Here is a 27500-nt window from a genome sequence, read left to right on the forward strand (position 1 = left end):
ATATCATCTGAACAAATAATCATTTTTTTTATATTGTGATATTATTATTATTATTATAGTAGCAGTAAAGAAAGAGAAAATTTTGCTTTTTACGGAATTATTAGTACATATTAAATTAGATAATGTTATATATTATTGTTATTATTATTATTTTTATAATAACAGTAGTAGTAAAGAAAAAGTAAAAAAATTGCTCTAATTTATTTTATTTCTACGGAAATATTAGTACAAATTATAAAATGAGATGATATTACATATATTTAACCTGTTTAATGTTTTATTTATTTATGAAATAAATACATAAATTAATTTGATGGATTTTCTCCCTATAGCACGTGCGATAGGTCTGAATAAAACTATTATTATTACAGAAACAGAGATGAATATTAATTTAAAAAAAACACCACAAGGAGGTCAAAACTCCTTGAGAGCTTCTGCACGGTGTTTTTGTGCACTTTATAAATGGAAATAAATAATAAAGTCCTCTGAGCTGACCAGAAGATGAATGTCGAACGTCCATCCTCTTCTTTAGCCAGTTAGCAAAGAGGCTAACCGATTACTTTGTCAGACTGATGAGAAGGAAAACCAACAAATATCTCCTCTCACGGTTTAACCAAGAATATAGAAAGACAATGAGTAAAAACACAACAACTTACTTTAATCCACGACTCTTATAAAAGCCCAAAAGATTGTTGTGGTCATTGTGAACGCCACTGTTTCGGCTAGCCGCACACCTCTCGTCAAAGTGACGCAGCGGGGTTTGGGGATTTGTCCCTTCGCGCTTGCTGTAGAAGTTAGCGGAAGTAAAGTGGAGCGGTTTTGTTTTGATGGAAGCACAGCATGGAAGCCGGCGAGAAGAAACGAGCTAAAGCTAAAAAAGGTCGCTTTAAGTGTTTATGGTCTGCTTTTTAAACAGTAAATCGTTGTGATTAAACGTCTAAACGTCTATGATTAACTCTAAGCTTAACTTTAATGTGGGGAATTAAACATGGGAGTTGAAAAGAAATGAAGTTTTTTATCATCCGCTTTCTGATCATTTCAGGTGGAAGAGCAGCTCAGGGGAGATCAGCTGAAGAGGAGGCCAGAAGGTAAGGATTTCTTTCCTCATCACTACACAGGACACACATGCTCCTCACTCCTGCTCCTGGAGATCTCTCTCTCTCTCTCTCTCTCTCTCTCTATGTGGTAGAGTTTTCCTGCTCTAACAAACATCCTCAGGTTCATCAGATAATCAGAAGCTCCTTCTGACTTCAGTTTATTTTTTTTTAAATCCCTCTGAGGACTTTAGAATAATATATTTTATTTAGATTTCTTCAACAGGAGCAGGACGATCATCCTGTTCTAATATACTGAAGTCTGAGGCTGCAACAAAGGAACAGAGAGAAATCATTTTCTCTGTTAGTTTCTGGAGGAGATGATGGATAGATAGATAGATAGATAGATAGATAGATAGATAGATAGATAGATAGATAGATAGATAGATAGAATAATAAAATAAAGTAAGATATAATTTAGTGCTCGAATAATGATGGATAGATTAGAAAGAATGATAGAATTATAGAACAATAGATAGACAGTAAACAACACAAGCAATAGCTAAGAGATAGATAGATAGATAGATAGATAGATAGATAGATAGATAGACAGACAAGCAGAAAGAAAGATTAAAAAATGATGTAGAACATAATATAGTGCTAGAAAAATTCTGAAAGAATGATAAATAGACAGTGAATAACAAGCTATAGATAGATAGATAGATAGATAGATAGATAGATGTATGGATGGGTAAATGTGTGGATGGATGGATGGGTAGATAGAGAGATTTAATGAAAAACAAAGTACGACATCATTGAGTGTTATTAGAGTGAACAGCGACAGACAGATTTTTGGGTTTTAATTTGGTTTTATTTTTTCTGGTCAGGAAGGAGGTTCTAAAGGAGACCCTGAGGGAGAAGCTGGAATTAGAGCGCAGAGCTCTACAGGTGGTGGAGAGGCTCCTGGACAACAGCGTGACCGAGGACTTCCTGACCGACTGCGTATGTAGCCCAGTGTGTTACTGTAGTCGTGTTGTGGCTGTCTGTGTGTTTACGGTGTGGTGATGTATGTGTGTGTGTGTGTGTGTGTGTGTGTATGTATACGGTATGGTGATGTGGCTGTGTGTGTGTTTATGGTGTGGTAATGTGTGTGTGTATGTATACGGTATGGTGATGTGGGTGTGTGTGTATGTATACGGTATGGTGATGTGGCTGTGTGTGTGTATATGGTATGGTGATGTGGCTGTGTGTGTGTATATGGTATGGTGATGTGGCTGTGTGTGTGTGTATGGTATGGTGATGTGGCTGTGTGTGTGTGTATATGGTATGGTGATGTGGCTGTGTGTGTGTATATGGTATGGTGATGTGGCTGTGTGTGTATATGGTATGGTGATGTGGCTGTGTGTGTGTGTGTATATGGTATGGTGATGTGGCTGTGTGTGTGTATATGGTATGGTGATGTGGCTGTGTGTGTGTATATGGTATGGTGATGTGGCTGTGTGTGTGTGTATATGGTATGGTGATGTGGCTGTGTGTGTGTGTATATGGTATGGTGATGTGGCTGTGTGTGTGTGTATATGGTATGGTGATGTGGCTGTGTGTGTGTGTATATGGTATGGTGATGTGGCTGTGTGTGTGTGTATGGTATGGTGATGTGGCTGTGTGTGTGTGTGTGTGTGTGTGTGTGTGTGTGTATATGGTATGGTGATGTGGCTGTGTGTGTGTGTATATGGTATGGTGATGTGGCTGTGTGTGTGTATATGGTATGGTGATGTGGCTGTGTGTGTGTATATGGTATGGTGATGTGGCTGTGTGTGTGTGTATATGGTATGGTGATGTGGCTGTGTGTGTGTGTATGGTATGGTGATGTGGCTGTGTGTGTGTGTGTGTGTGTGTGTGTATATGGTATGGTGATGTGGCTGTGTGTGTGTGTATATGGTATGGTGATGTGGCTGTGTGTGTGTATATGGTATGGTGATGTGGCTGTGTGTGTGTGTGTGTGTGTATATGGTATGGTGATGTGGCTGTGTGTGTGTATATGGTATGGTGATGTGGCTGTGTGTGTGTATATGGTATGGTGATGTGGCTGTGTGTGTGTGTATATGGTATGGTGATGTGGCTGTGTGTGTGTATATGGTATGGTGATGTGGCTGTGTGTGTGTGTGTGTGTGTGTATATGGTATGGTGATGTGGCTGTGTGTGTGTATATGGTATGGTGATGTGGCTGTGTGTGTGTATATGGTATGGTGATGTGGCTGTGTGTGTGTATATGGTATGGTGATGTGGCTGTGTGTGTGTGTATATGGTATGGTGATGTGGCTGTGTGTGTGTATATGGTATGGTGATGTGGCTGTGTGTGTGTATATGGTATGGTGATGTGGCTGTGTGTGTGTGTATGGTATGGTGATGTGGCTGTGTGTGTGTGTGTGTGTATATGGTATGGTGATGTGGCTGTGTGTGTGTATATGGTATGGTGATGTGGCTGTGTGTGTGTATATGGTATGGTGATGTGGCTGTGTGTGTGTGTGTGTGTGTATATGGTATGGTGATGTGGCTGTGTGTGTATATGGTATGGTGATGTGGCTGTGTGTGTATATGGTATGGTGATGTGGCTGTGTGTGTGTGTATGGTATGGTGATGTGGCTGTGTGTGTGTATATGGTATGGTGATGTGGCTGTGTGTGTGTATGGTATGGTGATGTGGCTGTGTGTGTGTGTATGGTATGGTGATGTGGCTGTGTGTATGTGTGTGTATATGGTATGGTGATATGGCTGTGTGTGTGTATATGGTATGGTGATGTGGCTGTGTGTGTGTGTGTGTGTGTGTATATGGTATGGTGATGTGGCTGTGTGTGTGTGTGTATGGTATGGTGATGTGGCTGTGTGTGTGTGTGTTTATGGTGTGGTAATGTGTGTGTATGTGTGTGTATATGGTATGGTGATATGGCTGTGTGTGTGTATATGGTATGGTGATGTGGCTGTGTGTGTGTATATGGTATGGTGATGTGGCTGTGTGTGTGTGTGTATGGTATGGTGATGTGGCTGTGTGTGTGTGTATATGGTATGGTGATGTGGCTGTGTGTGTGTATATGGTATGGTGATGTGGCTGTGTGTGTGTATATGGTATGGTGATGTGGCTGTGTGTGTGTGTGTATATGGTATGGTGATGTGGCTGTGTGTGTGTGTATATGGTATGGTGATGTGGCTGTGTGTGTGTATATGGTATGGTGATGTGGCTGTGTGTGTGTGTGTATATGGTATGGTGATGTGGCTGTGTGTGTGTATATGGTATGGTGATGTGGCTGTGTGTGTGTGTATATGGTATGGTGATGTGGCTGTGTGTGTGTGTATATGGTATGGTGATGTGGCTGTGTGTGTGTGTATATGGTATGGTGATGTGGCTGTGTGTGTGTGTGTGTGTGTGTGTGTGTATATGGTATGGTGATGTGGCTGTGTGTGTGTGTATATGGTATGGTGATGTGGCTGTGTGTGTGTGTGTGTGTGTGTGTATATGGTATGGTGATGTGGCTGTGTGTGTGTATATGGTATGGTGATGTGGCTGTGTGTGTGTATATGGTATGGTGATGTGGCTGTGTGTGTGTGTGTGTGTGTGTGTGTATATGGTATGGTGATGTGGCTGTGTGTGTGTGTGTGTATATGGTATGGTGATGTGGCTGTGTGTGTGTGTATATGGTATGGTGATGTGGCTGTGTGTGTGTATATGGTATGGTGATGTGGCTGTGTGTGTGTGTGTGTGTGTATATGGTATGGTGATGTGGCTGTGTGTGTGTATATGGTATGGTGATGTGGCTGTGTGTGTGTATATGGTATGGTGATGTGGCTGTGTGTGTGTGTGTGTATGGTATGGTGATGTGGCTGTGTGTGTGTGTATATGGTATGGTGATGTGGCTGTGTGTGTGTATATGGTATGGTGATGTGGCTGTGTGTGTATATGGTATGGTGATGTGGCTGTGTGTGTGTGTATGGTATGGTGATGTGGCTGTGTGTGTGTGTATGGTATGGTGATGTGGCTGTGTGTGTGTGTGTGTGTATATGGTATGGTGATGTGGCTGTGTGTGTGTATATGGTATGGTGATGTGGCTGTGTGTGTGTGTGTGTGTGTGTGTGTGTATATGGTATGGTGATGTGGCTGTGTGTGTGTATGGTATGGTGATGTGGCTGTGTGTGTGTGTATGGTATGGTGATGTGGCTGTGTGTGTGTGTGTATATGGTATGGTGATGTGGCTGTGTGTGTGTATATGGTATGGTGATGTGGCTGTGTGTGTGTGTGTGTGTATATGGTATGGTGATGTGGCTGTGTGTGTGTGTGTGTGTGTGTATATGGTATGGTGATGTGGCTGTGTGTGTGTGTTTATGGTGTGGTAATGTGTGTGTGTATGTATATGGTATGGTGATGTGGCTGTGTGTGTGTGTGTATGGTATGGTGATGTGGCTGTGTGTGTGTGTGTTTATGGTGTGGTAATGTGTGTGTATATGGTATGGTGATGTGGCTGTGTGTGTGTGTGTGTATATGGTATGGTGATGTGGCTGTGTGTGTGTGTATATGGTATGGTGATGTGGCTGTGTGTGTGTATATGGTATGGTGATGTGGCTGTGTGTGTGTATATGGTATGGTGATGTGGCTGTGTGTGTGTGTGTGTGTGTGTGTATATGGTATGGTGATGTGGCTGTGTGTGTGTGTATATGGTATGGTGATGTGGCTGTGTGTGTGTATATGGTATGGTGATGTGGCTGTGTGTGTGTATATGGTATGGTGATGTGGCTGTGTGTGTGTATATGGTATGGTGATGTGGCTGTGTGTGTGTATATGGTATGGTGATGTGGCTGTGTGTGTGTATATGGTATGGTGATGTGGCTGTGTGTGTGTATATGGTATGGTGATGTGGCTGTGTGTGTGTATATGGTATGGTGATGTGGCTGTGTGTGTGTGTATATGGTATGGTGATGTGGCTGTGTGTGTGTATATGGTATGGTGATGTGGCTGTGTGTGTGTATATGGTATGGTGATGTGGCTGTGTGTGTGTATATGGTATGGTGATGTGGCTGTGTGTGTGTATATGGTATGGTGATGTGGCTGTGTGTGTGTATATGGTATGGTGATGTGGCTGTGTGTGTGTATATGGTATGGTGATGTGGCTGTGTGTGTGTATATGGTATGGTGATGTGGCTGTGTGTGTGTATATGGTATGGTGATGTGGCTGTGTGTGTGTATATGGTATGGTGATGTGGCTGTGTGTGTGTATGGTATGGTGATGTGGCTGTGTGTGTGTGTGTATATGGTATGGTGATGTGGCTGTGTGTGTGTGTGTGTGTATATGGTATGGTGATGTGGCTGTGTGTGTGTATATGGTATGGTGATGTGGCTGTGTGTGTGTGTGTGTGTGTGTATATGGTATGGTGATGTGGCTGTGTGTGTGTATATGGTATGGTGATGTGGCTGTGTGTGTGTATATGGTATGGTGATGTGGCTGTGTGTGTGTGTGTGTGTGTGTATATGGTATGGTGATGTGGCTGTGTGTGTGTATATGGTATGGTGATGTGGCTGTGTGTGTGTATATGGTATGGTGATGTGGCTGTGTGTGTGTATATGGTATGGTGATGTGGCTGTGTGTGTGTATATGGTATGGTGATGTGGCTGTGTGTGTGTATGGTATGGTGATGTGGCTGTGTGTGTGTGTGTGTATATGGTATGGTGATGTGGCTGTGTGTGTGTATATGGTATGGTGATGTGGCTGTGTGTGTGTGTGTGTATATGGTATGGTGATGTGGCTGTGTGTGTGTGTATATGGTATGGTGATGTGGCTGTGTGTGTGTGTGTATATGGTATGGTGATGTGGCTGTGTGTGTGTGTATATGGTATGGTGATGTGGCTGTGTGTGTGTGTGTGTATATGGTATGGTGATGTGGCTGTGTGTGTGTATATGGTATGGTGATGTGGCTGTGTGTGTGTATATGTGTATATGGTATGGTGATGTGGCTGTGTGTGTGTATATGGTATGGTGATGTGGCTGTGTGTGTGTATATGGTATGGTGATGTGGCTGTGTGTGTGTATGTGTGTATGTGTGTATATGGTATGGTGATGTGGCTGTGTGTGTGTATATGGTATGGTGATGTGGCTGTGTGTGTGTATATGGTATGGTGATGTGGCTGTGTGTGTGTATATGGTGTGGTGATGTGGCTGTGTGTGTGTGTATGGTATGGTGATGTGGCTGTGTGTGTGTGTATATGGTATGGTGATGTGGCTGTGTGTGTGTGTATATGGTATGGTGATGTGGCTGTGTGTGTGTGTATATGGTATGGTGATGTGGCTGTGTGTGTGTGTATATGGTATGGTGATGTGGCTGTGTGTGTGTGTATATGGTATGGTGATGTGGCTGTGTGTGTGTGTATATGGTATGGTGATGTGGCTGTGTGTGTGTGTGTGTATATGGTATGGTGATGTGGCTGTGTGTGTGTATATGGTATGGTGATGTGGCTGTGTGTGTGTGTGTGTATATGGTATGGTGATGTGGCTGTGTGTGTGTGTATATGGTATGGTGATGTGGCTGTGTGTGTGTGTGTATATGGTATGGTGATGTGGCTGTGTGTGTGTGTATATGGTATGGTGATGTGGCTGTGTGTGTGTATATGGTATGGTGATGTGGCTGTGTGTGTGTATATGGTATGGTGATGTGGCTGTGTGTGTGTGTGTGTGTATATGGTATGGTGATGTGGCTGTGTGTGTGTGTGTGTATATGGTATGGTGATGTGGCTGTGTGTGTGTATGTGTGTATATGGTATGGTGATGTGGCTGTGTGTGTGTATATGGTATGGTGATGTGGCTGTGTGTGTGTATATGGTATGGTGATATGGCTGTGTGTGTGTATATGGTATGGTGATGTGGCTGTGTGTGTGTGTTTATGGTGTGGTAATGTGTGTGTATGTGTGTGTATATGGTATGGTGATGTGGCTGTGTGTGTGTATATGGTATGGTGATGTGGCTGTGTGTGTGTATATGGTATGGTGATGTGGCTGTGTGTGTGTGTATGGTATGGTGATGTGGCTGTGTGTGTGTGTATATGGTATGGTGATGTGGCTGTGTGTGTGTATATGGTATGGTGATGTGGCTGTGTGTGTGTGTATATGGTATGGTGATGTGGCTGTGTGTGTGTGTATATGGTATGGTGATGTGGCTGTGTGTGTATATGGTATGGTGATGTGGCTGTGTGTGTGTGTATATGGTATGGTGATGTGGCTGTGTGTGTGTGTATATGGTATGGTGATGTGGCTGTGTGTGTGTATATGGTATGGTGATGTGGCTGTGTGTGTGTGTATGGTATGGTGATGTGGCTGTGTGTGTGTGTATATGGTATGGTGATGTGGCTGTGTGTGTGTATATGGTATGGTGATGTGGCTGTGTGTGTGTGTATATGGTATGGTGATGTGGCTGTGTGTGTGTGTATATGGTATGGTGATGTGGCTGTGTGTGTGTGTATATGGTATGGTGATGTGGCTGTGTGTGTGTGTGTGTATATGGTATGGTGATGTGGCTGTGTGTGTGTATATGGTATGGTGATGTGGCTGTGTGTGTGTGTGTGTATATGGTATGGTGATGTGGCTGTGTGTGTGTGTATATGGTATGGTGATGTGGCTGTGTGTGTGTGTGTATATGGTATGGTGATGTGGCTGTGTGTGTGTGTATATGGTATGGTGATGTGGCTGTGTGTGTGTGTGTGTATATGGTATGGTGATGTGGCTGTGTGTGTGTATATGGTATGGTGATGTGGCTGTGTGTGTGTGTGTGTGTATATGGTATGGTGATGTGGCTGTGTGTGTGTGTATGGTATGGTGATGTGGCTGTGTGTGTGTGTATATGGTATGGTGATGTGGCTGTGTGTGTGTGTGTGTGTGTATGTGTGTATATGGTATGGTGATGTGGCTGTGTGTGTGTATATGGTATGGTGATGTGGCTGTGTGTGTGTATATGGTATGGTGATGTGGCTGTGTGTGTGTATATGGTATGGTGATGTGGCTGTGTGTGTGTATATGGTATGGTGATGTGGCTGTGTTTATGGTGTGGTAATGTGTGTGTATACAATATGGTGATATGGCTGTGTGTGTGTATATGGTATGGTGATGTGGCTGTGTGTGTGTGTTTATGGTGTGGTAATGTGTGTGTATGTGTGTGTATATGGTATGGTGATGTGGCTGTGTTTATGGTGTGGTAATGTGTGTGTGTATGTGTGTGTATACGGTGTGGTGATGTGGCTGTGTGTGTGTATATGGTATGGTGATGTGGCTGTGTGTGTGTGTGTGTGTATATGGTATGGTGATGTGGCTGTGTGTGTGTGTTTATGGTGTGGTAATGTGTGTGTATGTGTGTGTATATGGTATGGTGATGTAGCTGTGTGTGTGTGATGTGGCTGTGTTTATGGTGTGGTAATGTGTGTGTGTATGTGTGTGTATACGGTATGGTGATGTAGCTGTGTGTGTGTGATGTGGCTGTGTTTATGGTGTGGTAATGTGTGTGTATGTGTGTGTATATGGTATGGTGATGTAGCTGTGTGTGTGTGATGTGGCTGTGTTTATGGTGTGGTAATGTGTGTGTATGTGTGTGTATATGGTATGGTGATGTAGCTGTGTGTGTGTGATGTGGCTGTGTTTATGGTGTGGTAATGTGTGTGTATGTGTGTGTATATGGTATGGTGATGTAGCTGTGTGTGATGTGGCTGTGTTTATGGTGTGGTAATGTGTGTGTATGTGTGTGTATATGGTATGGTGATGTAGCTGTGTGTGTGTGATGTGGCTGTGTTTATGGTGTGGTAATGTGTGTGTATGTGTGTGTATATGGTATGGTGATGTGGCTGTGTTTATGGTGTGGTAATGTGTGTGTGTATGTGTGTGTATACGGTGTGGTGATGTGGCTGTTTGTGTGTGTTTATGGTGTAGTAATGTGTGTGTATGTGTGTGTATACGGTGTGGTGATGTGCTGTGTGTGTGTTTCTGTATGCTTAAGACTCGACTGATCACTCCGGCGAACTACAGGGACGCAGTGGAGGAGCGTTCCATCGCCGGAATGTGCGGCTATCCGGTCTGCTCCAACACGCTCGCTAACGTAAGCCGCCTTGACGTATAATTCCATTTCCTGTCAGTAAATAATCCCCTTCTATTTCCTGTGACGTTTATGTTTCGGTATTTGTTCCAGGTTCCGAGTCAGAAGTATAAAATTTCCACCAAGACCAATAAGGTGTATGATATCACCGAGCGTAAGGTGGGGTACATTTCGAGGAACTTACTGCAAAGGAAACTCGATTTTCCGGAAAGTTCTATGACTTAACCGTGACTCCGCCTCTGTTTCAGTGCTTCTGCAGTAATTTCTGCTACAAAGCCTCAAAATACCTCGAAATCCAGATTTCCAAATCCCCGATGTGGCTGAGAAAGGAGGAGAGGTAAAGGCACTCTTATTTATTTACGTGCAAATGGTTCCCCGGAAAGTAAAGATGTTCCTCTGGCTCCTGTCGCTGGAGCAAGAGTGAGAACGGTCAAACTGTCCGCAGAAACAGGCGGGATTGGTCAGAATTCCTTTGGGAGCAGGCGAGATACTCTTTCCTCACTGAGTGGAATTGGTCAGAATTCCTTGTAGAGTTAAAAGAGACTGGTCGAAATTCCTTCCACAGCACATGGGATTAGTTAGAAGTTCATCAGTAGTAGGTGGGATTGGTCAGAACTTCTTGTAGAGTGCATAGGATTTGGCAAGATTGGTCAGAATTCCTCACAGAGTGGATGAGATTATCCCAAATAGCTTCCAGAGTACATGGGATTAGTCAGAAATTCATCGGTAGTAGGTGGGATCGTTCAGAATTCCGTGCGGAGTGGATGAGACTGGTCTGAAATCCTTCCAGACACATGGGACCCGTCAGAATTCCTTGTAAAATGGACAGTATTGCTTGGAATTCCTTGTAGAGTGGACAAGATTTGACAAGGTTGGTCAGAATTCCTTGTACAGTGGATGGGATTGGGTCAAATTTCTTCAAGAACCCATGGGATTAGGTGGGGTGGATCTTGGGATTAATGGGAAATTGCTTCAGGAGAGGGAAAGATTGGTCAGTAATTCTTTGGGTTCAGGCGGGATTAGTAAGAATTCTTTTCTGAGTTCAGTGGAAATTTTTTGTTCTATTAATGAAAGATTCCTGGTTCTTTTTGTGGTCCAGACCTCCTGAGGTGAAGCTGCTGAAGAAGGGAGATGGGTAGGTCTACACTCGTTCATTTCCATCGTTCTGTTAGATAACTACGCAGACTGTGGCACTCATGATGCTCTGTTGTCTGTCTTTCTGCTCAGAGGCACGTCAGGTCTGGAGGTCAAGCTATCAGACAGACCTGTGAGCAAATCGGACATCGAGAATCCGATCCCGGGATCTACCGGGTCACACGGAGTCTCCAGCGAGAGCGAGTACAGTGATGAGGAGGAGCAGGGCTTCGTGTCCAGCGTGGTGACCAGACAGCAGCGGCGTGTTCACTGGGGGGATCTCCCCCGACGGGACGCGGAAAACCAACCGCATGCTGCTGAATCCAGAGTATCGGACGTGAGGCGTGAGACAGAGAAGAGCAGTGATGAGGTCACTACGGTCTCTGGACCAGGCAGTGACTCGGTATCAGTGGATGAAACCCGGGAGCTTCTACAGCAGGTAGATCTCTCAGACACCTCGAGAACTGCTCCGGATCAGAACTCTCTGGAAACCAGCCTCAACATCTCCCAAGTGGGGATGAGTAAAAAAACTGCTGCCGGTCTCCGAAACCTGCTAAAGAGCCACAGGAAAGTAAAAGCTGAAGCTCCAGCAGTCACAGTCATCCTGCTGGAAGCTCTCACACACACCCTGATGGAGTGGAGAACCGAGGAGACCATGAGGTAAACCATGAGATGAGATAATTTGTTAGACATAAGATGAGAGATGATGTGAGATATGAGATGATGTGAGACATGAGATGAGAGATGATGTGAGATATTAGATTGGAGATGATGTAAGATATGAGATGAGGAACGATGTGAGATATGAGATGAGAGACGATGTCAGATAAGAGATATGATATGAGATGATGTGAGACATGAGATGAGAGCTGTGATAAGATGAGATATGAGACATCATATGAGATATGAGATGATGAGATATGAGATGATATGAAATATGAGATGATAGATGTGATAAGATGAGATATGAGAGATGATATGAGATGATGAGATATGATGTGAGAGATGATGAGATATGAGATGATTTGAGACATGAGATGAGAGATGATGTGAGATATTAGATTGGAGATGATGTCAAATATGAGATGATGTAAGATATGAGATGAGGAACGATGTGAGATATGAGATGAGAGACGATGTCAGATAAGAGATGATGTGAGACATGAGATGAGAGCTGTGATAAGATGAGATATGAGAGATCATATGAGATATGAGATGATGAGATATGAGATGATATGAAATATGAGATGATAGATGTGATAAGATGAGATATGAGAGATGATATGAGATGGAGATATGATGTGAGAGATGATGAGATATGAGATGAGATATGAGATGATTTGAGACATGAGATGAGAGATGATGTGAGATATTAGATTGGAGATGATGTCAAATATGAAATGATGTAAGATATGAGATGAGAGATGATGTGAGATGAGAGATGAGATATGAGAGATGATATGAGATGATGAGATATGATGTGAGAGATGATGAGATATGAGATGATTTGAGACATGAGATGAGAGATGATGTGAGATATTAGATTGGAGATGATGTCAAATATGAAATGATGTAAGATATGAGATGATGTGAGATGAGAGATGTGATAAGATGAGAGATGAGATATGATGTGAGATGAAATGAGAGAATATGTGAATTATGAGATGAGAGATTATGTGAGATATGAGATGTGAGATGAAGCATATGAGTTGAGATGATAATAAATGAGAGATGAAATTAGAGATGAGATTAGATGAGCTGTCAGGCAGACCTTTTCAGTGTTATCACTGTTTCGATGTCGAACTGAAATATCACGTATCATAGAAATGTCTTTGATTATCGGGGTATGATATTTGCGTCACATCGCTCTGCCCTAATCTTCTAATCCTTTAACCTTTATTATTTTATACGCTTTTATAACAACTTCTGAATATTTCTGTTTCTATTTTCAAGGTTCCTCTACGGACCAGATTACACCTCACACTGCAGGACCGAGCTGCAGAACGAGGAGGAGAAGGAGGAGGAGCTGGATGAAGATGACCTGGAGGATGTAGACATGGTGAAGCATTCAGGAGGAGGTGCAGGAGAAGGTGCAGCAGGAGGAGGTTCAGGAGAAGGTTCAGGAGAAGGAGCTGAGGCTCGACCCTCTGCAGCAGCACCTGATTACGAGACTCTGAGGAGAGAGACACAGATGCTGGAGCTCCGAGTGCAGGAGTTTTACAGAGGAGTGTGTGTCCTGCCTGAGGAGGTGCAGACACACGCTGTGGAGGAGAAAACACACAGTGAGGTGAGCAAACACAACCCATACTGCCTGCAGTTACATGATTTAGAGATCTGAAACAGTCCACTGGATGGTGCTATGTACATGAGTGTGAGGAGTTACTGCACACTGTGAGTCCTGGACACCGGAGCGGCTGGAAATTTCAGAGAGAGGTTACTGTAGGTCACACTGCGACACTCTTCACTACATTACAACATTAAAGCAAGCAGAGATTGTGAAAGATTTCATTTTTTATTATTATTTATAATCATTATTATTATTTAGATTATTTTAGGTTCTTGTGTGCTATAGTTTTGTTTAAGACTTATGTTAAGTCGTATTTTAAAAGTGTTTTTGGCACCACCTCTGGTTAGAAATAAAATGGCATTGTCTGAGGGCGTGCAAACTTTTGCCCCTTCTCTCATTCTCTCTTGAATTGAACCAATAAATCGTAAATCTTTCATTCTTATTTACACTTTATCGTTTATTTTGTTAGTTACTTTTATGTTGTATTTTTGTTTTTAATATTAAGTGGTGTGTGTGTGGTGTTTATGATGGTTCAGGAGAGAGAGAAGGTTCCTCCTCTGGTGCTGGTCGAGTCTCAGCGAGCGATCCAGAGACGCATTGTCGTGGAGAAGCTCTGTAGAAGGTTCTGGCTTCATCTCATTGGCTTCGTTTCAGACTTCATCTTGTTAATAAGTAGAATTTGTTTGTGTAAATATTTTAACGCGGCTCTTCTGTGCTGTGATTTAGTCTAAAGGATGTCGTCGGGCCTCTGGGTGTCACCATGAGTGAGATCATCAATGATATCAACGGCATCGTCCGGACGTTCAGGTGAGTTCTGTAGATCAGTTGAGGTCACTGTGAGGTTACAGGATAGTGATCCAGGCTACAGCAAAAAAAAACACAGGGGTCAGCATGGGCACCCTGGCCGGTCGATGGTTATGCGGGCTCCATATGCAACAAACTGTCATGCACTGTGTATTCTGACACCTTTCTATCAGAACCAGCATTAACTTCTTAAATTTGAGCAACAGTAGCTCGTCTGTTGGATCGGATCACACGGGTCAGCCTTGTCAACAGGAAGTTGCGTACGGCTCTTAGGAGCTGATTTACGGTGTCTCTGAAGGGCCACTTCACCAAGGTGTTTCCAGGAATTCTGCTCCTCCTGTGAAGGGCCACTAAATCTGAGCGGCTCACACAAAGGTTTAACACCAATCAGAGGCGTCGAAGCCGAGTCCAGGTCGTAAAACTCAAAGCCTAGGTCTATGCTGACCGAGATTGTGCCAAAATTTGTAAAAAACGGGAAAAAAGGGAGTCAGGTGCAAAAGTTTGTGCCCCCCTGCCTCCCTCATTTTAATCCAATACAATTAAACCTCAAGGAAAATTGTAAGGAATAGTGAAGAAATTTCACTCTCTTTTACTCTCCAGATCTGATCTCATTATTCTCCAGATAGCTTAGAGAGGCAAAGAGAATATCTCTATCATTTTAGAACTGATACCCTTTAGCACTTTTCACTAATTTACAGAGTTTGAACTTTTATTTTAATGTAAGATCTGTTAAACTGAGCATGCTATTGTCACGTGTCTTGTGTCTATAAATCTAAGATAAATTATTTTATTTATTTTTATTTATTTATTATATTTATTATTTATTATGTCCTGAGGTGTACAAACCTTTGCAATCAACTGTTATATAATCTAGAATTGAACAAATAATAAATAAGTAAATAAATAACAAAGTATAATAACGATAATAATTATTAAAAATAAATACATTAAGAAATAATTAATATAAAATATTATGTGATATTTTAACTTCCTATTCTTTATGTTAATTAACAAAATAAAATATAACAGATTTTTTCATCATTTGCAGTTGTGATGTTTATGTTTTTATATCAAAATCTTCAATAAATTAAACATTATTTTTCCTTCATATTTAATTTACCATGTATAAAGATTTAAATAAAAGTTAAAATATATTAAAATTCAAAATAATTAAAATTTTAAAATATCATTTTTATTTTTATTATTTTATTGCATGTTTTATATAAATATATTAAAGAAATGTGTTTTTAATTTTAATTATTTTAAAATAAAATAAAAATAAAATTTATTTTCCGTTTATGCTAACAAATGGAAGACGGATGACGTCCTTTATTTTCTATTTCAGCATTTTTGTGTGTGAGAAACGAGGTTATAGTTAGCAGGCTGTTAGCCGACAGGATGTTTGATGCTGATCGTTAATCATTAATGTCGTCTTTTCCAGACTGACGAGTGTTAACATCATCCACAAGCCTCCAGAATGGACCCTGATTGGCGTCGTTTTGCTGTTAGCGTAAGTCTCCTTCTCTCTGGATTTTATAAACAAAATTAAATAAAACTTTAGTGTCAGAAATACGATATTCAATATGTTTAAGGGTCAAAGAGTTTACTGAGCATGTGCGGGAAATGTGTTATTGCATCATTACATGTACAAGCCAATCAGGTTCCAGTATGCAAATGAAAACCACTCAGTAATCTGCATGATCATAGAATATGAATTTTTTTATTTCTCGATCTTCATTTCATTTTTTCTGTGCCTTTTTTATGAAGCCTCCTTATCAGGCCCTCTGTTATTTAATAGACAGAAATGATTTCAGACTTGGAAAAAAGTTTCATAGATGAGGTTTGCACTGTGGATGAAAATAACTGATAAATAAAAGTCAGGCAGAGAAAGAAGGGGAGAGAGAGCGCGAGACAGGCGGGGGGGGGGGGGGGGGGGTTGGAACAACAGCTGGAGTGCAGGACTGTAAGTAAAGCTGGTTGAGGAAATCAGGGATCATTGTTTTCTCTGCAGGAACACCCACTCAGTAAAGCCATTACACCTGAGTGTGTGTGTGTGTGTGAGAGAGAGAGTACAGGTTTGCCTTCTTGATTTTAATCACCCAGATAAAGATATGTACACAAGCATACACACAGTATTCTGAATGAAACTTTTACAGTCATCTTTTATGATTTGAGCTTTATTGGAATGTTGAGGCCAAACCGAACTGTTTACAGGAAGTGCTCCGTACCATCATCTATCATCTCCACACTCATCTTCTACACTCGTGCTGATAAACAACAAGCTCGTTGATGTTTAGCCACACCCAGTAACATCCATAAAACAGAGAGCTGTACTGAAAAACACTATATTGCCAAAAGTTTTGGGACACCCCTCCAGATCGTTGAGTTCAGGTGTTGTTTTTCAAGGGTTGGGCTCGACCCCTTAGTTCCAGTGAAAGGAACTCTTAATGCTTCAGCTTCATACCAAGACATTTTGGACAATTTCATGCTCTTTGTGGGAACAGTTTGGGGATGACCCCTTCCTGTTCCAACATGACTGCACACCAGTGACCAAAGCAAGGTCCATAAAGACATGGATGAGTGAGTTTGGTGTGGAGGAACTTGACTGTCCTGCACAGAGTCCTGACCTCAACCCCATAGAACACCTTTGGGATGAATTAGAGTGGAGACTGTGAGCCAGACCTTCTCGTCCAACATCAGTGCCTGACCTCACAAATGCGCTTCTTCTAGTGGAATGGTCAAAAATTCCCATAAACACACTCCTAAACCTTGTGGAAAGCCTTCCCAGAAGAGTTGAAGCAGTTATAGCTGTAAAGGGCGGGACAACTCCATATTACATTCATGTGCATGTAAAGGCAGACGTCCCAAAACTTTTGGTGTATCGAGTACAGCGATCCAAGCCCATCAGACGAGTCCCCTTTTATTTAAAGTTAAATACGGATGTTATTAGAAACTAGATTTTCAGGAACACCACATTTCTAATATAAAACACTCCGGTGAAAGATTTGTGTACATTTTTTTTTTATCCATGATTATTCTTTATTATTCTTTATGATTATTCTCCTCATACCTCATGACCTTATTATTTTATTATTTAATGTTAATGAGACACATTTTGTGCTGCAGGTCCCTAAATAACTTTAGTAAACTTAGTAACTTTAGAGTGTTTTATATTGTACTGACATGTTCCGAGAGAGAGAGAGAGAGAGAGAGAGAGAGAGAGAGAGAAATGAATGAATGAATGCAGGAGTTTGTTTCTGTGTGTGAGGCGTGTGAAGGCGTAGTGTTGGCATGTTGCAGTGAAAAACGGGAAGGTGTGTGTGTGTGTGTGTGTGTGTGTCAGTGTATGCTCCAGGAGGCTGTTTGCACTGCGACAGATGGTGTGTATGGCTTCCCCGGGGTTTTTTCTTTTTCTTTTTTTTTTTTTTTTTTTTTTTATGAAGGACCCGTACGAGGCCCAGAGTTCCGTGCTGCTCCCGTCTGAGTCAACAGAGACTCCTGCTTTTTTATCTCCGCGATTACAGCAAATCCGTGATAGAACAGCAGCAGGGCAGCATGGGAAACATTCCACCTGAGCAGCACTAACGCCCTCCAACACCCTCCCTCCCCCCTCCTCCCTCCTCATAACCCTGCCGAAAAACATGACTCTGATTTATCATTTACCGAGTTCAGCTTCTGCTTTAAACACAGAGACAAAGAGAGAGAGAGTGAGACAAAGAGAGAAAGTGAGTAAGACAGAGAGAGAGAGAGAGAAAGAGAGAGAGAGAGAGTAAGACAGAGAAAGAGACAGAGGGAGAGAGAAAGATACAGAGAGAGTGAGTGAGACAGACAGAGAGAGAGAGATACAGATTGAGAGATAGAGAGAGTTAGACAGAGAGAGAGATACAGAGAGAGTTAGACAGAGAGAGTTAGACAGAGAGAGAGATACAGAGAGAGTTAGACAGAGAGAGAGATACAGAGAGAGTTAGACAGAGAGAGTTAGACAGAGAGAGTTAGACAGAGAGAGTTAGACAGAGAGAGTTAGACAGAGAGAGATAGACAGAGAGAGATAGACAGAGAGAGATACAGAGAGTTAGACAGAGAGAGTTAGACAGAGAGAGATAGACAGAGAGAGTTAGACAGAGAGAGATACAGAGAGAGTGAGTGAGACAGACAGAGAGAGAGATACAGATTGAGAGATAGAGAGAGTTAGACAGGGAGAGAGATACAGAGAGAGATAGACAGAGAGAGATACAGAGAGAGTTAGACAGAGAGATACAGAGAGAGTTAGACAGAGAGATACAGAGAGAGATACAGAGAGAGTTACAGAGAGATACAGAGAGAGTTAGACAGAGAGAGTTAGACAGAGAGAGTTAGACAGAGAGATACAGAGAGAGTTACAGAGAGATACAGAGAGAGTTAGACAGAGAGAGTTAGACAGAGAGATACAGAGAGAGATACAGAGAGAGATACAGAGAGAGTTAGACAGAGAGAGATACAGAGAGAGTTAGACAGAGAGATACAGAGAGAGATACAGAGAGAGTTAGACAGAGAGAGATACAGAGAGAGATACAGAGAGAGATACAGAGAGAGATACAGAGAGAGATACAGAGAGAGATACAGAGAGAGATAGACAGAGAGAGATACAGAGAGAGTTAGACAGAGAGATACAGAGAGAGTTAGACAGAGAGAGATACAGAGAGAGATACAGAGAGAGATACAGAGAGAGATACAGAGAGTTAGACAGAGAGAGATACAGAGAGAGTTAGACAGAGAGATACAGAGAGAGTTAGACAGAGAGAGATACAGAGAGAGATACAGAGAGAGATACAGAGAGTTAGACAGAGAGTTAGACAGAGAGTTAGACAGAGAGTTAGACAGAGAGAGTTAGACAGAGAGAGTTAGACAGAGAGAGTTAGACAGAGAGAGAGATACAGAGAGAGAGATACAGAGAGAGATAGACAGAGAGAGAGATAGACAGAGAGAGATACAGAGAGAGTTAGAGAGAGAGATACAGAGAGAGTTAGACAGAGAGAGTTAGACAGAGAGAGAGATACAGAGAGAGATACAGAGAGAGTTAGACAGAGAGAGATAGACAGAGAGAGATAGACAGAGAGAGAGACAGAGAGAGATAGACAGAGAGAGATAGACAGGGAGAGATAGACAGAGAGAGATAGACAGAGAGAGAGACAGAGAGAGATAGACAGAGAGAGATAGACAGAGAGATAGACAGAGAGAGATAGACAGAGAGATACAGAGAGAGTTACAGAGAGAGTTAGACAGAGAGAGTTAGACAGAGAGAGATACAGAGAGAGATACAGAGAGAGATACAGAGAGAGATACAGAGAGAGATACAGAGAGAGTTAGACAGAGAGAGTTAGACAGAGAGAGATACAGAGAGAGTTAGACAGAGAGATACAGAGAGAGTTACAGAGAGAGATACAGAGAGAGTTAGACAGAGAGAGATACAGAGAGAGATACAGAGAGAGATAGACAGAGAGAGATACAGAGAGAGTTAGACAGAGAGATACAGAGAGAGTTAGACAGAGAGTTAGACAGAGAGTTAGACAGAGAGTTAGACAGAGAGAGATACAGAGAGAGATACAGAGAGAGATACAGAGAGAGATACAGAGAGAGATACAGAGAGAGTTAGACAGAGAGAGATACAGAGAGAGTTAGACAGAGAGATACAGAGAGAGTTAGACAGAGAGAGATACAGAGAGAGATACAGAGAGAGATACAGAGAGTTAGACAGAGAGAGTTAGACAGAGAGAGTTAGACAGAGAGAGTTAGACAGAGAGAGTTAGACAGAGAGAGAGATACAGAGAGAGTTAGACAGAGAGAGATAGACAGAGAGAGAGATAGACAGAGAGAGATACAGAGAGAGTTAGAGAGAGAGATACAGAGAGAGTTAGACAGAGAGAGTTAGACAGAGAGAGTTAGACAGAGAGAGTTAGACAGAGAGAGAGATACAGAGAGAGATACAGAGAGAGTTAGACAGAGAGAGAGTTAGACAGAGAGAGAGACAGAGAGAGATAGACAGAGAGAGATAGACAGGGAGAGATAGACAGAGAGAGATAGACAGAGAGAGATAGACAGAGAGAGATAGACAGAGAGAGATAGACAGAGAGAGATAGACAGAGAGAGATAGACAGAGAGAGAGACAGAGAGAGATAGACAGAGAGAGATAGACAGGGAGAGATAGACAGAGAGAGATAGACAGAGAGAGATAGACAGAGAGAGATACAGAGAGAGTTAGACAGAGAGAGTTAGACAGAGAGAGATACAGAGAGAGTGAGTGAGACAGACAGGGAGAGAGATACAGAGAGAGATAGACAGAGAGAGATACAGAGAGAGTTAGACAGAGAGATACAGAGAGAGTTAGACAGAGAGAGATACAGAGAGAGATACAGAGAGAGATACAGAGAGAGTTACAGAGAGATACAGAGAGAGTTAGACAGAGAGAGATACAGAGAGAGTTAGACAGAGAGAGTTAGACAGAGAGAGATACAGAGAGAGTTAGACAGAGAGAGATACAGAGAGAGTTAGACAGAGAGAGTTAGACAGAGAGAGTTAGACAGAGAGATACAGAGAGAGTTAGACAGAGAGAGATACAGAGAGAGTTAGACAGAGAGAGTTAGACAGAGAGAGTTAGACAGAGAGATACAGAGAGAGTTAGACAGAGAGAGTTAGACAGAGAGAGATACAGAGAGAGTTAGACAGAGAGAGTTAGACAGAGAGAGATACAGAGAGAGACAGAGAGAGTTAGACAGAGAGAGTTAGACAGAGAGAGTTAGACAGAGAGAGTTAGACAGAGAGAGTTAGACAGAGAGAGATACAGAGAGTTAGACAGAGAGAGTTAGACAGAGAGAGTTAGACAGAGAGTGTTAGACAGAGAGTGAGACACAGAGAGAGATACAGAGAGAGATACAGAGAGAGATACAGAGAGAGTTAGAGGGAGAGATACAGAGAGAGTTAGACAGAGAGTTAGACAGAGAGAGATACTGAGAGAGAGAGAGTGAGACAGAGAGAGAGATACAGAGAGAGAGACAGAGAGAGATACAGAGAGAGAGAGATACAGATTGAGTTAGACAGAGAGAGAGAGTGAGACAGATTGTTCAGACGCTCGAGGTTTCTCCGTGTTTCTCTGAATTCTGCAGCAGTTCACTGATCAGAGATGAGTGTGAAGAACAGCAGACCTCGGCCGTGTCTGAAATCACTCCCTGGTCAGAGCATAGTGCACTGGTTTTATCCACAGTGCACTAAATAGTGCACGATGTGTAGTGAATACTTTTCTTTAAATGGACATAACTTGACAGAAGGAAGAACACACTGTGTCATGCTGTTATGGGAAGTTAATCAGGAACAAAACAGAAAGGTTCTTCTCATTAATCCTGGTTCTGTGCTTTTTATTTTTAAACAGATAGATAGAGACAACTTTATTGTCATTGCAAAGTACAGGTACATAGCAACAAAATGCTGTTTAGCATCTACCAGAAGTGCAAATAGTAGAAATTGTGCAAATGAACAAGTGCAGATAAATATGTAAATATGTACATCGATAAATAAATAAGGCTATGTCAGAGTGTGTATAGAAAAAGTATGTGCAGGTAGTATTTACAGCAGATAAAGTGACAGGTGTAATTATAATTGCGCTAACAAATGTTTGCATTATGTACAATGTATGTACAACAGTAACAGATAATATACAGATAATATACAGATAGTATATGGTATGTATAAATAAAGTATATATAAACATATATAAATAGATAGACAGATAGTTAAAAAACAACTTGATGTAATCTATGAGATGGACAATCTGTACATTAATTATATTACACAGAGAAAATATATTATATTATATTATATTATATTATATTATATTATATTATATTATATTATATTATATTATATTATATTATATTATATTATATTATATTATATTATATTATATTATATTATATTATATTATATTATCATTTAGAGTTACTAACAAGCCACTTCCTGTTCTCACCTGCGTTCTAGCAGCTGTAAACTGTCGTACACCTGTACCCTCGCCAGCCATTTTTTATTCCTCTGTCTCAAAATTGAGGAAGAAACAAGAAACCACAAAAAATAAAATAAATAAATAAATAAGTGTCAGCATGATCTCAAAGCGCTGACACTGGAGACTCCTTTAACAAACGTCTGTTTACAGAAATGTTACCCATATCAATGATGAGCTGATTTATTTGTTTTATTAATGAATTAATTTATTTATTTTTAAATAACACATGCTGCCATAGTAACAAGGAAACGGCATCACATAAGAAGGAAGTGTTAGAAGAAAATTCATAAACATATTCCGACCAATCAAAATCCAGCAGGGCGATAAATATAATATCTAATATATTTATTTATTTAATATATTTATTAATATTAATTTGTGGGAGTACAGTTCAACCAATAGATGGATGGACAGACAGATGGATGGATGGATGGATGGATGGATGGATGGATGGATGGATGGATAGATAGATAGATAGATAGATAGATAGATAGATAGATAGACGGATGGATGGATGGATGGATGGATGGATAGATAGATGGACAGATGTATGGATGGGTAGATGGACAGATGGATGGATAGACAGATGGACGGACAGATAGAAATGCAGCTCATAGTGGTTTAATCAGAAAAACACACAATGGTGTGAATTGGATCAGGTCACGTTCTGTTCTCCGTTTTTTCCGCTCGTGAATAATTCAGAGGCGGATCTCTCTTTACCTGATGTCGCACGCGCAGTCCCTCGTGCCATTTTGTTCTGAGCGACTGAATAATGTATAAAGATGCTGAAACGTGAGAGCAGGTGGAAACCGAGCCTGAGAGAGAGAGAGAGAGATGGTACAGGGATGGTAAGGATAGTTGTTTTGGATACGGTGGTTTGGTTTCGGTTTCCTGTGTGTTTCACCGCAAAATGAAAAAATGCACTGTTTTGATCTTTATTCTGAATGTTTCCTAGAAGGGGCGTGGCCATGCAAATTAGCATAACTATAAGATTTAGATTGCATGCAAGGAGCGTGAACAGATCTGTAGAGGTAAGTGAGGGAAAATGTATTAGAATAATCAGCCCAACACAAGAATGTCATCAGTTTTATCCAGTTATAGGTACATTCGTGCAATCACACCACTTCCCAACACGCACACACACACACACACACACAACTGAAAGATCAAAACAATCCGGCTTTGTTTGCTTTAACTAGGTCTTTGTTGTTCTGTGTTTTAAAGAAAACCGTTGATATCGTGCTAGGAGATCATTTAAATAAATAAATTGAACAGGCCTGAAATGTTTTGTACTGGGGAAAAAGTGTGAGGAAGTTATGGAATATTTCCCGACATGTCATGCCGGATGGGATCAAAATATGGAGCACTGCAGCTTAGTGGTTAGCACTGTTGCCTCACAGCAAGAAGGTCCTGGGTCTGAATCCCGGGGTCAAACAGGCAGGGGTCTTTCTGTGTGGAGTTTGCATGTTCTCCCCGTGCCTGTGTGGGTTTACTCCGGGTACTCCGGTTTCCTCCTACAGTCCAAAAACATGTACATTAGGTTGATTGGTAATTCTGAATTGCCCATAGGAGTGAGTGTGAGTGTGTGTGGTTGTCTGTCTATATGTGTGGCCCTGTTATGGACTGGTGACCTGTCCAGGATGTACCCCTGCCTTTCACCCAGCAGATCCCTGTGACCCTAATTAGGTATAGACAATACAATATAGATATACAAAATATATCTAAAATGACCATCATTCCATAAATAATGACCATACATCCTTCTCATGGTAAAACAATCCCATTTGAACTTTAGAGAGAAGTTTGTTTAATCCCTCGCTGATGTGTTCAGACCAGGATTTTACACTGACCTCTAATGGACCTCTGATTGTTTGTCCCGCAGGTTAACCGAGGTGTCTCCGTCACTGAGGGAGTCGATGGCCAAGGCCTGTTCGCTCGAGTACATCAGCTCTCTCATGAAGGAGCTCCAGCTGAAGGACGAGGATCTGCAGAGCCTGGTGAAGCTCCTCAAGCCTGACAGGAAATCGTACGCTACACGCTCAGCTATGGAGTAGAGCCCAGAAAATCCGGCAATTTATTAATCACCTGATTTATTTTTAAGTAATGGAGTCATGTGAACCAGAACTCTGGACCTGTGGTCCTGAAGAATGTAGTGCGACGGAATCATATGTGTGGATCATAAACGTGTGATCGATTTGTTGTGCAAGCTGATAAACATCACATGATCTCGCTGATTAAATCTGTACATGAACTGTGTATGGGCGTGGCCTTATATTCTAACGAGCACATTTGATTGACAGCGCTGTCTGAGAATCCACAAAACAGCACAAAACCCAGGAATTTTACCAGAGTTCCAAAGGAGCTATGCTGCCTTAGCTAGATTAGCATTTTTTTACTTTATTTAGCTGTCACTTGCTAGCTTAGCTATATGAGTTTTTACTTGCTAGGTAAAAGTTCACTTGATAGACAGCTTTTAATAAGTAGGTGTAGCTTTCGATTGCTAGGTTAACTTGTACTCGCTAATTTAGCTGTTACTTTCTAGGTTAGCTTTTATTTGCTATATTAGATTTTCCTCAGTGGGTTAACTTTACCTTGATAGATTAGCTTTTACTAAGTTGGTGTAGTTTTTAATTGCTAGGTTAGCTTTTACTTTATCTCAATATGTTGCGCTTGCTAGGTTAGCATTCTTTTGGTTTCTCTAAAGATTAGCCGTCATACAATGGTTAAATTAAATTTTAAAAAAATGTCCCCAATAGTTCAGACCCCCACACGATTAGCCTTGATCTCTACATTTAAAACATTTCAACTTTCAAGAAAAGGATCATGATGGGTTCTATCTTTCTAAAGGTTCTACCTGGAACTTAATTTCCCCAGAAATGTAAATATATTGTTCTAGGGTTCTTTATTCCCATTATTCTCATATTTTTTATTTTGCCTAAAGCTCAGAACGAGGACTACATTCTCTTTTTTCACAGACTTAATGCGAATGTACCTGAAGTGCAAAAGCTGAAAGTTCTGGAGAATGTTTGCATCATAAAGCGTAAGAGCCAATCAGGTTCCTGTATGCAAATGACATTCAAGGCAAACACTTGTTCACAAGACAAATGGGGCGGAGCATAAAGGGTTAAAGGAGATGGTTTTGAGTCATTTGATGAAAGGGAGAAAAATAAACAAGTGAAAATAACAGCACACGTCTATTAAAGGGTTTTCTATCTATCTATCTATCTATCTATCTATCTATCTATCTATCTATCTATCTATCTATCTATCCATCCATCCATCCATCCATCCGTCTATCTACTCAAGGGTTTTTCTAGAAAAATCTGTGAAATTGTTTTAAATGTAAGAAACTGGTAGACGCGAGTGGGAGGAGGAGCGAGCTCTCAGTACGGTGTGTGTGAAGGAAAGGGTAAATCTGTTCTGCAGGACTGTTAACTAGCCTGGTGATGTTGCTGTTCAGAGACAAGGAAGAAGACGTGTGTGAAAGTTTGCTTTCTGAGCAGCTGTAGAAGGTCGAGGTTCCTCTTACCCCACTGCTAATAAACACATAAAGCTGCTGAGATGTTCCACAAACACACGCCTTCTTCAACTGCTTTAGCATCACACTTCAACAGCGAAGAAAAACAAGAACAGAGACGGAAATGGGGAAGATTTTTTATTTCTTTATCCACAAATGTCATTAAAAAATGCCGAGACTAAACATCCGAACGGATTTTATAAATAACTCCAAGGTCAGGTTTAGTTGATAATAAAAGTGGAAAGCGTTTGTTTTGAGCGGCCGGACTCGGGCTGCTGGTAGTGTTTAGGATGAAGATGGAGGATATAAATTAGCTCTGAGGGTTTGTTTTTAAAGGAAGCGTCTCTTATTTCAGGCCGTGTTGTGTTTCCCGGTGTCTCCTCAGGTCCACTTTACGCTGGAACCCTTTTCCACACGAGTCGCAGCCGAACGGTTTGAAGCCCGTGTGTTTCCGGCTGTGTGTGATGAGGTTCGAGCTCTGACTGAACGCCTTTCCACACACCTGACACTTATGAGGCTTTTCACCTGAAAATAATAAAACACATTTAACTGATTAACACTTCAGTGATAATATACACTTATACACACACACACACATTCAACTGATTAACACTTCAGTGATAGTACACACCAATACACTGATACACAAACACATTCAACCTATTAACACTTCGGTGATAAAATACACAATTACACAAATTACTAATAAACACACAAAAATAGACAGACACACAAACACACTGATAGACTAATACACAAATCACTAATAAACAAATACACACACAAAGCACAAATACACAAATATCTAATACACAAACACTAAAACACAAAAACAATAATACACTAATATGCAAACACACAATCACTAAAACACAAATAAACAAGACACTAAAATGTGATTGAATTTTTTTTTCATCGTCACGCTGAAGGGAAAAAAAGTTCTGACATGATTTGTCTTGCTTTTATTTATTTATTTATTTGTTTGTTTATTTATTTACTTATTTACTTATTTATATCAAATTAACCTGTCGTTTTAACAGCAGGTGTGTGTAGACTTTTTTACACCTCTTCTCTCTATTATTTATTATTATTATTATTATTATTATTATTATTATTATTATTATTATTATTATTTTCTGTGAACACCCTGGGAGGTGGAGGTGAGTGATGGAAATCTAGCTGTTATGAGTGATGGAAGTCTAGCTGGTGGAGGTGAGTGATGGAAGTCTAGCTGTTGTGAGTGATGGAAGTCTAGCTGGTGGAGGTGAGTGATGGAAGTCTAGCTGTTATGAGTGATGGAAGTCTAGCTGTTGTGAGTGATGGAAGTCTAGCTGGTGGAGGTGAGTGATGGAAGTCTAGCTGTTGTGAGTGATGGAAGTCTAGCTGGTGGAGGTGAGTGATGGAAGTCTAGCTGTTATGAGTGATGGAAGTCTAGCTGGTGGAGGTGAGTGATGGAAGTCTAGCTGTTGTGAGTGATGGAAGTCTAGCTGGTGGAGGTGAGTGATGGAAGTCTAGCTGTTATGAGTGATGGAAGTCTAGCTGGTGGAGGTGAGTGATGGAAGTCTAGCTGGTGGAGGTGAGTG

General features: G+C 41.3%; 3 protein-coding genes across 5 annotated transcripts in view; 1 reads left to right on the forward strand and 2 right to left on the reverse strand.

Annotated features, from left to right (window-relative positions):
• Positions 1-792, reverse strand: part of glmna (glomulin, FKBP associated protein a) — a 10318-nt gene extending 9526 nt beyond the window's left edge. For all 3 annotated transcript variants that reach the window (XM_058418692.1, XM_058418693.1, XM_058418694.1), the window contains exon 1: positions 657-792. The gene's annotated coding sequence lies outside the window, so the exon portion shown is untranslated. The remainder of the gene's footprint in view (positions 1-656) is intronic.
• Positions 780-25569, forward strand: rpap2 (RNA polymerase II associated protein 2). Its single transcript, XM_058418690.1, has 13 exons — positions 780-880; positions 1043-1088; positions 1922-2036; positions 10051-10149; positions 10240-10305; positions 10395-10483; positions 11246-11281; positions 11374-11940; positions 13234-13567; positions 14104-14189; positions 14294-14374; positions 15813-15881; positions 24283-25569. Exons 1-13 carry the CDS (start codon positions 841-843, stop codon positions 24452-24454), a joined length of 1800 nt encoding a protein of 599 aa, XP_058274673.1. The 5' UTR covers positions 780-840; the 3' UTR covers positions 24455-25569.
• A 466-nt stretch (positions 25570-26035) lies between these two features.
• Positions 26036-27500, reverse strand: part of gfi1aa (growth factor independent 1A transcription repressor a) — a 15278-nt gene continuing 13813 nt past the window's right edge. Inside the window, exon 7 of the mRNA XM_058418695.1 lies at positions 26036-26442. Coding sequence (XP_058274678.1) covers positions 26264-26442 — 179 coding nt within the window. The 3' untranslated portion in view covers positions 26036-26263. The remainder of the gene's footprint in view (positions 26443-27500) is intronic.

This window comes from Hemibagrus wyckioides, linkage group LG20, assembly GCF_019097595.1.
Source record: "Hemibagrus wyckioides isolate EC202008001 linkage group LG20, SWU_Hwy_1.0, whole genome shotgun sequence".
Lineage (NCBI taxonomy): Eukaryota > Metazoa > Chordata > Actinopteri > Siluriformes > Bagridae > Hemibagrus > Hemibagrus wyckioides.

Excerpts from the sequence above, each read along its gene's own strand:
- rpap2 (XM_058418690.1), top strand. The coding sequence starts at position 841 with ATGGAAGCCGGCGAGAAGAAACGAGCTAAAGCTAAAAAAG. Across the intron at positions 881-1,042 it reads ACGAGCTAAAGCTAAAAAAG|GTGGAAGAGCAGCTCAGGGG; the intron begins GTCGCTTTAAGT and ends TGATCATTTCAG. Across the intron at positions 1,089-1,921 it reads GCTGAAGAGGAGGCCAGAAG|GAAGGAGGTTCTAAAGGAGA; the intron begins GTAAGGATTTCT and ends TTTTCTGGTCAG.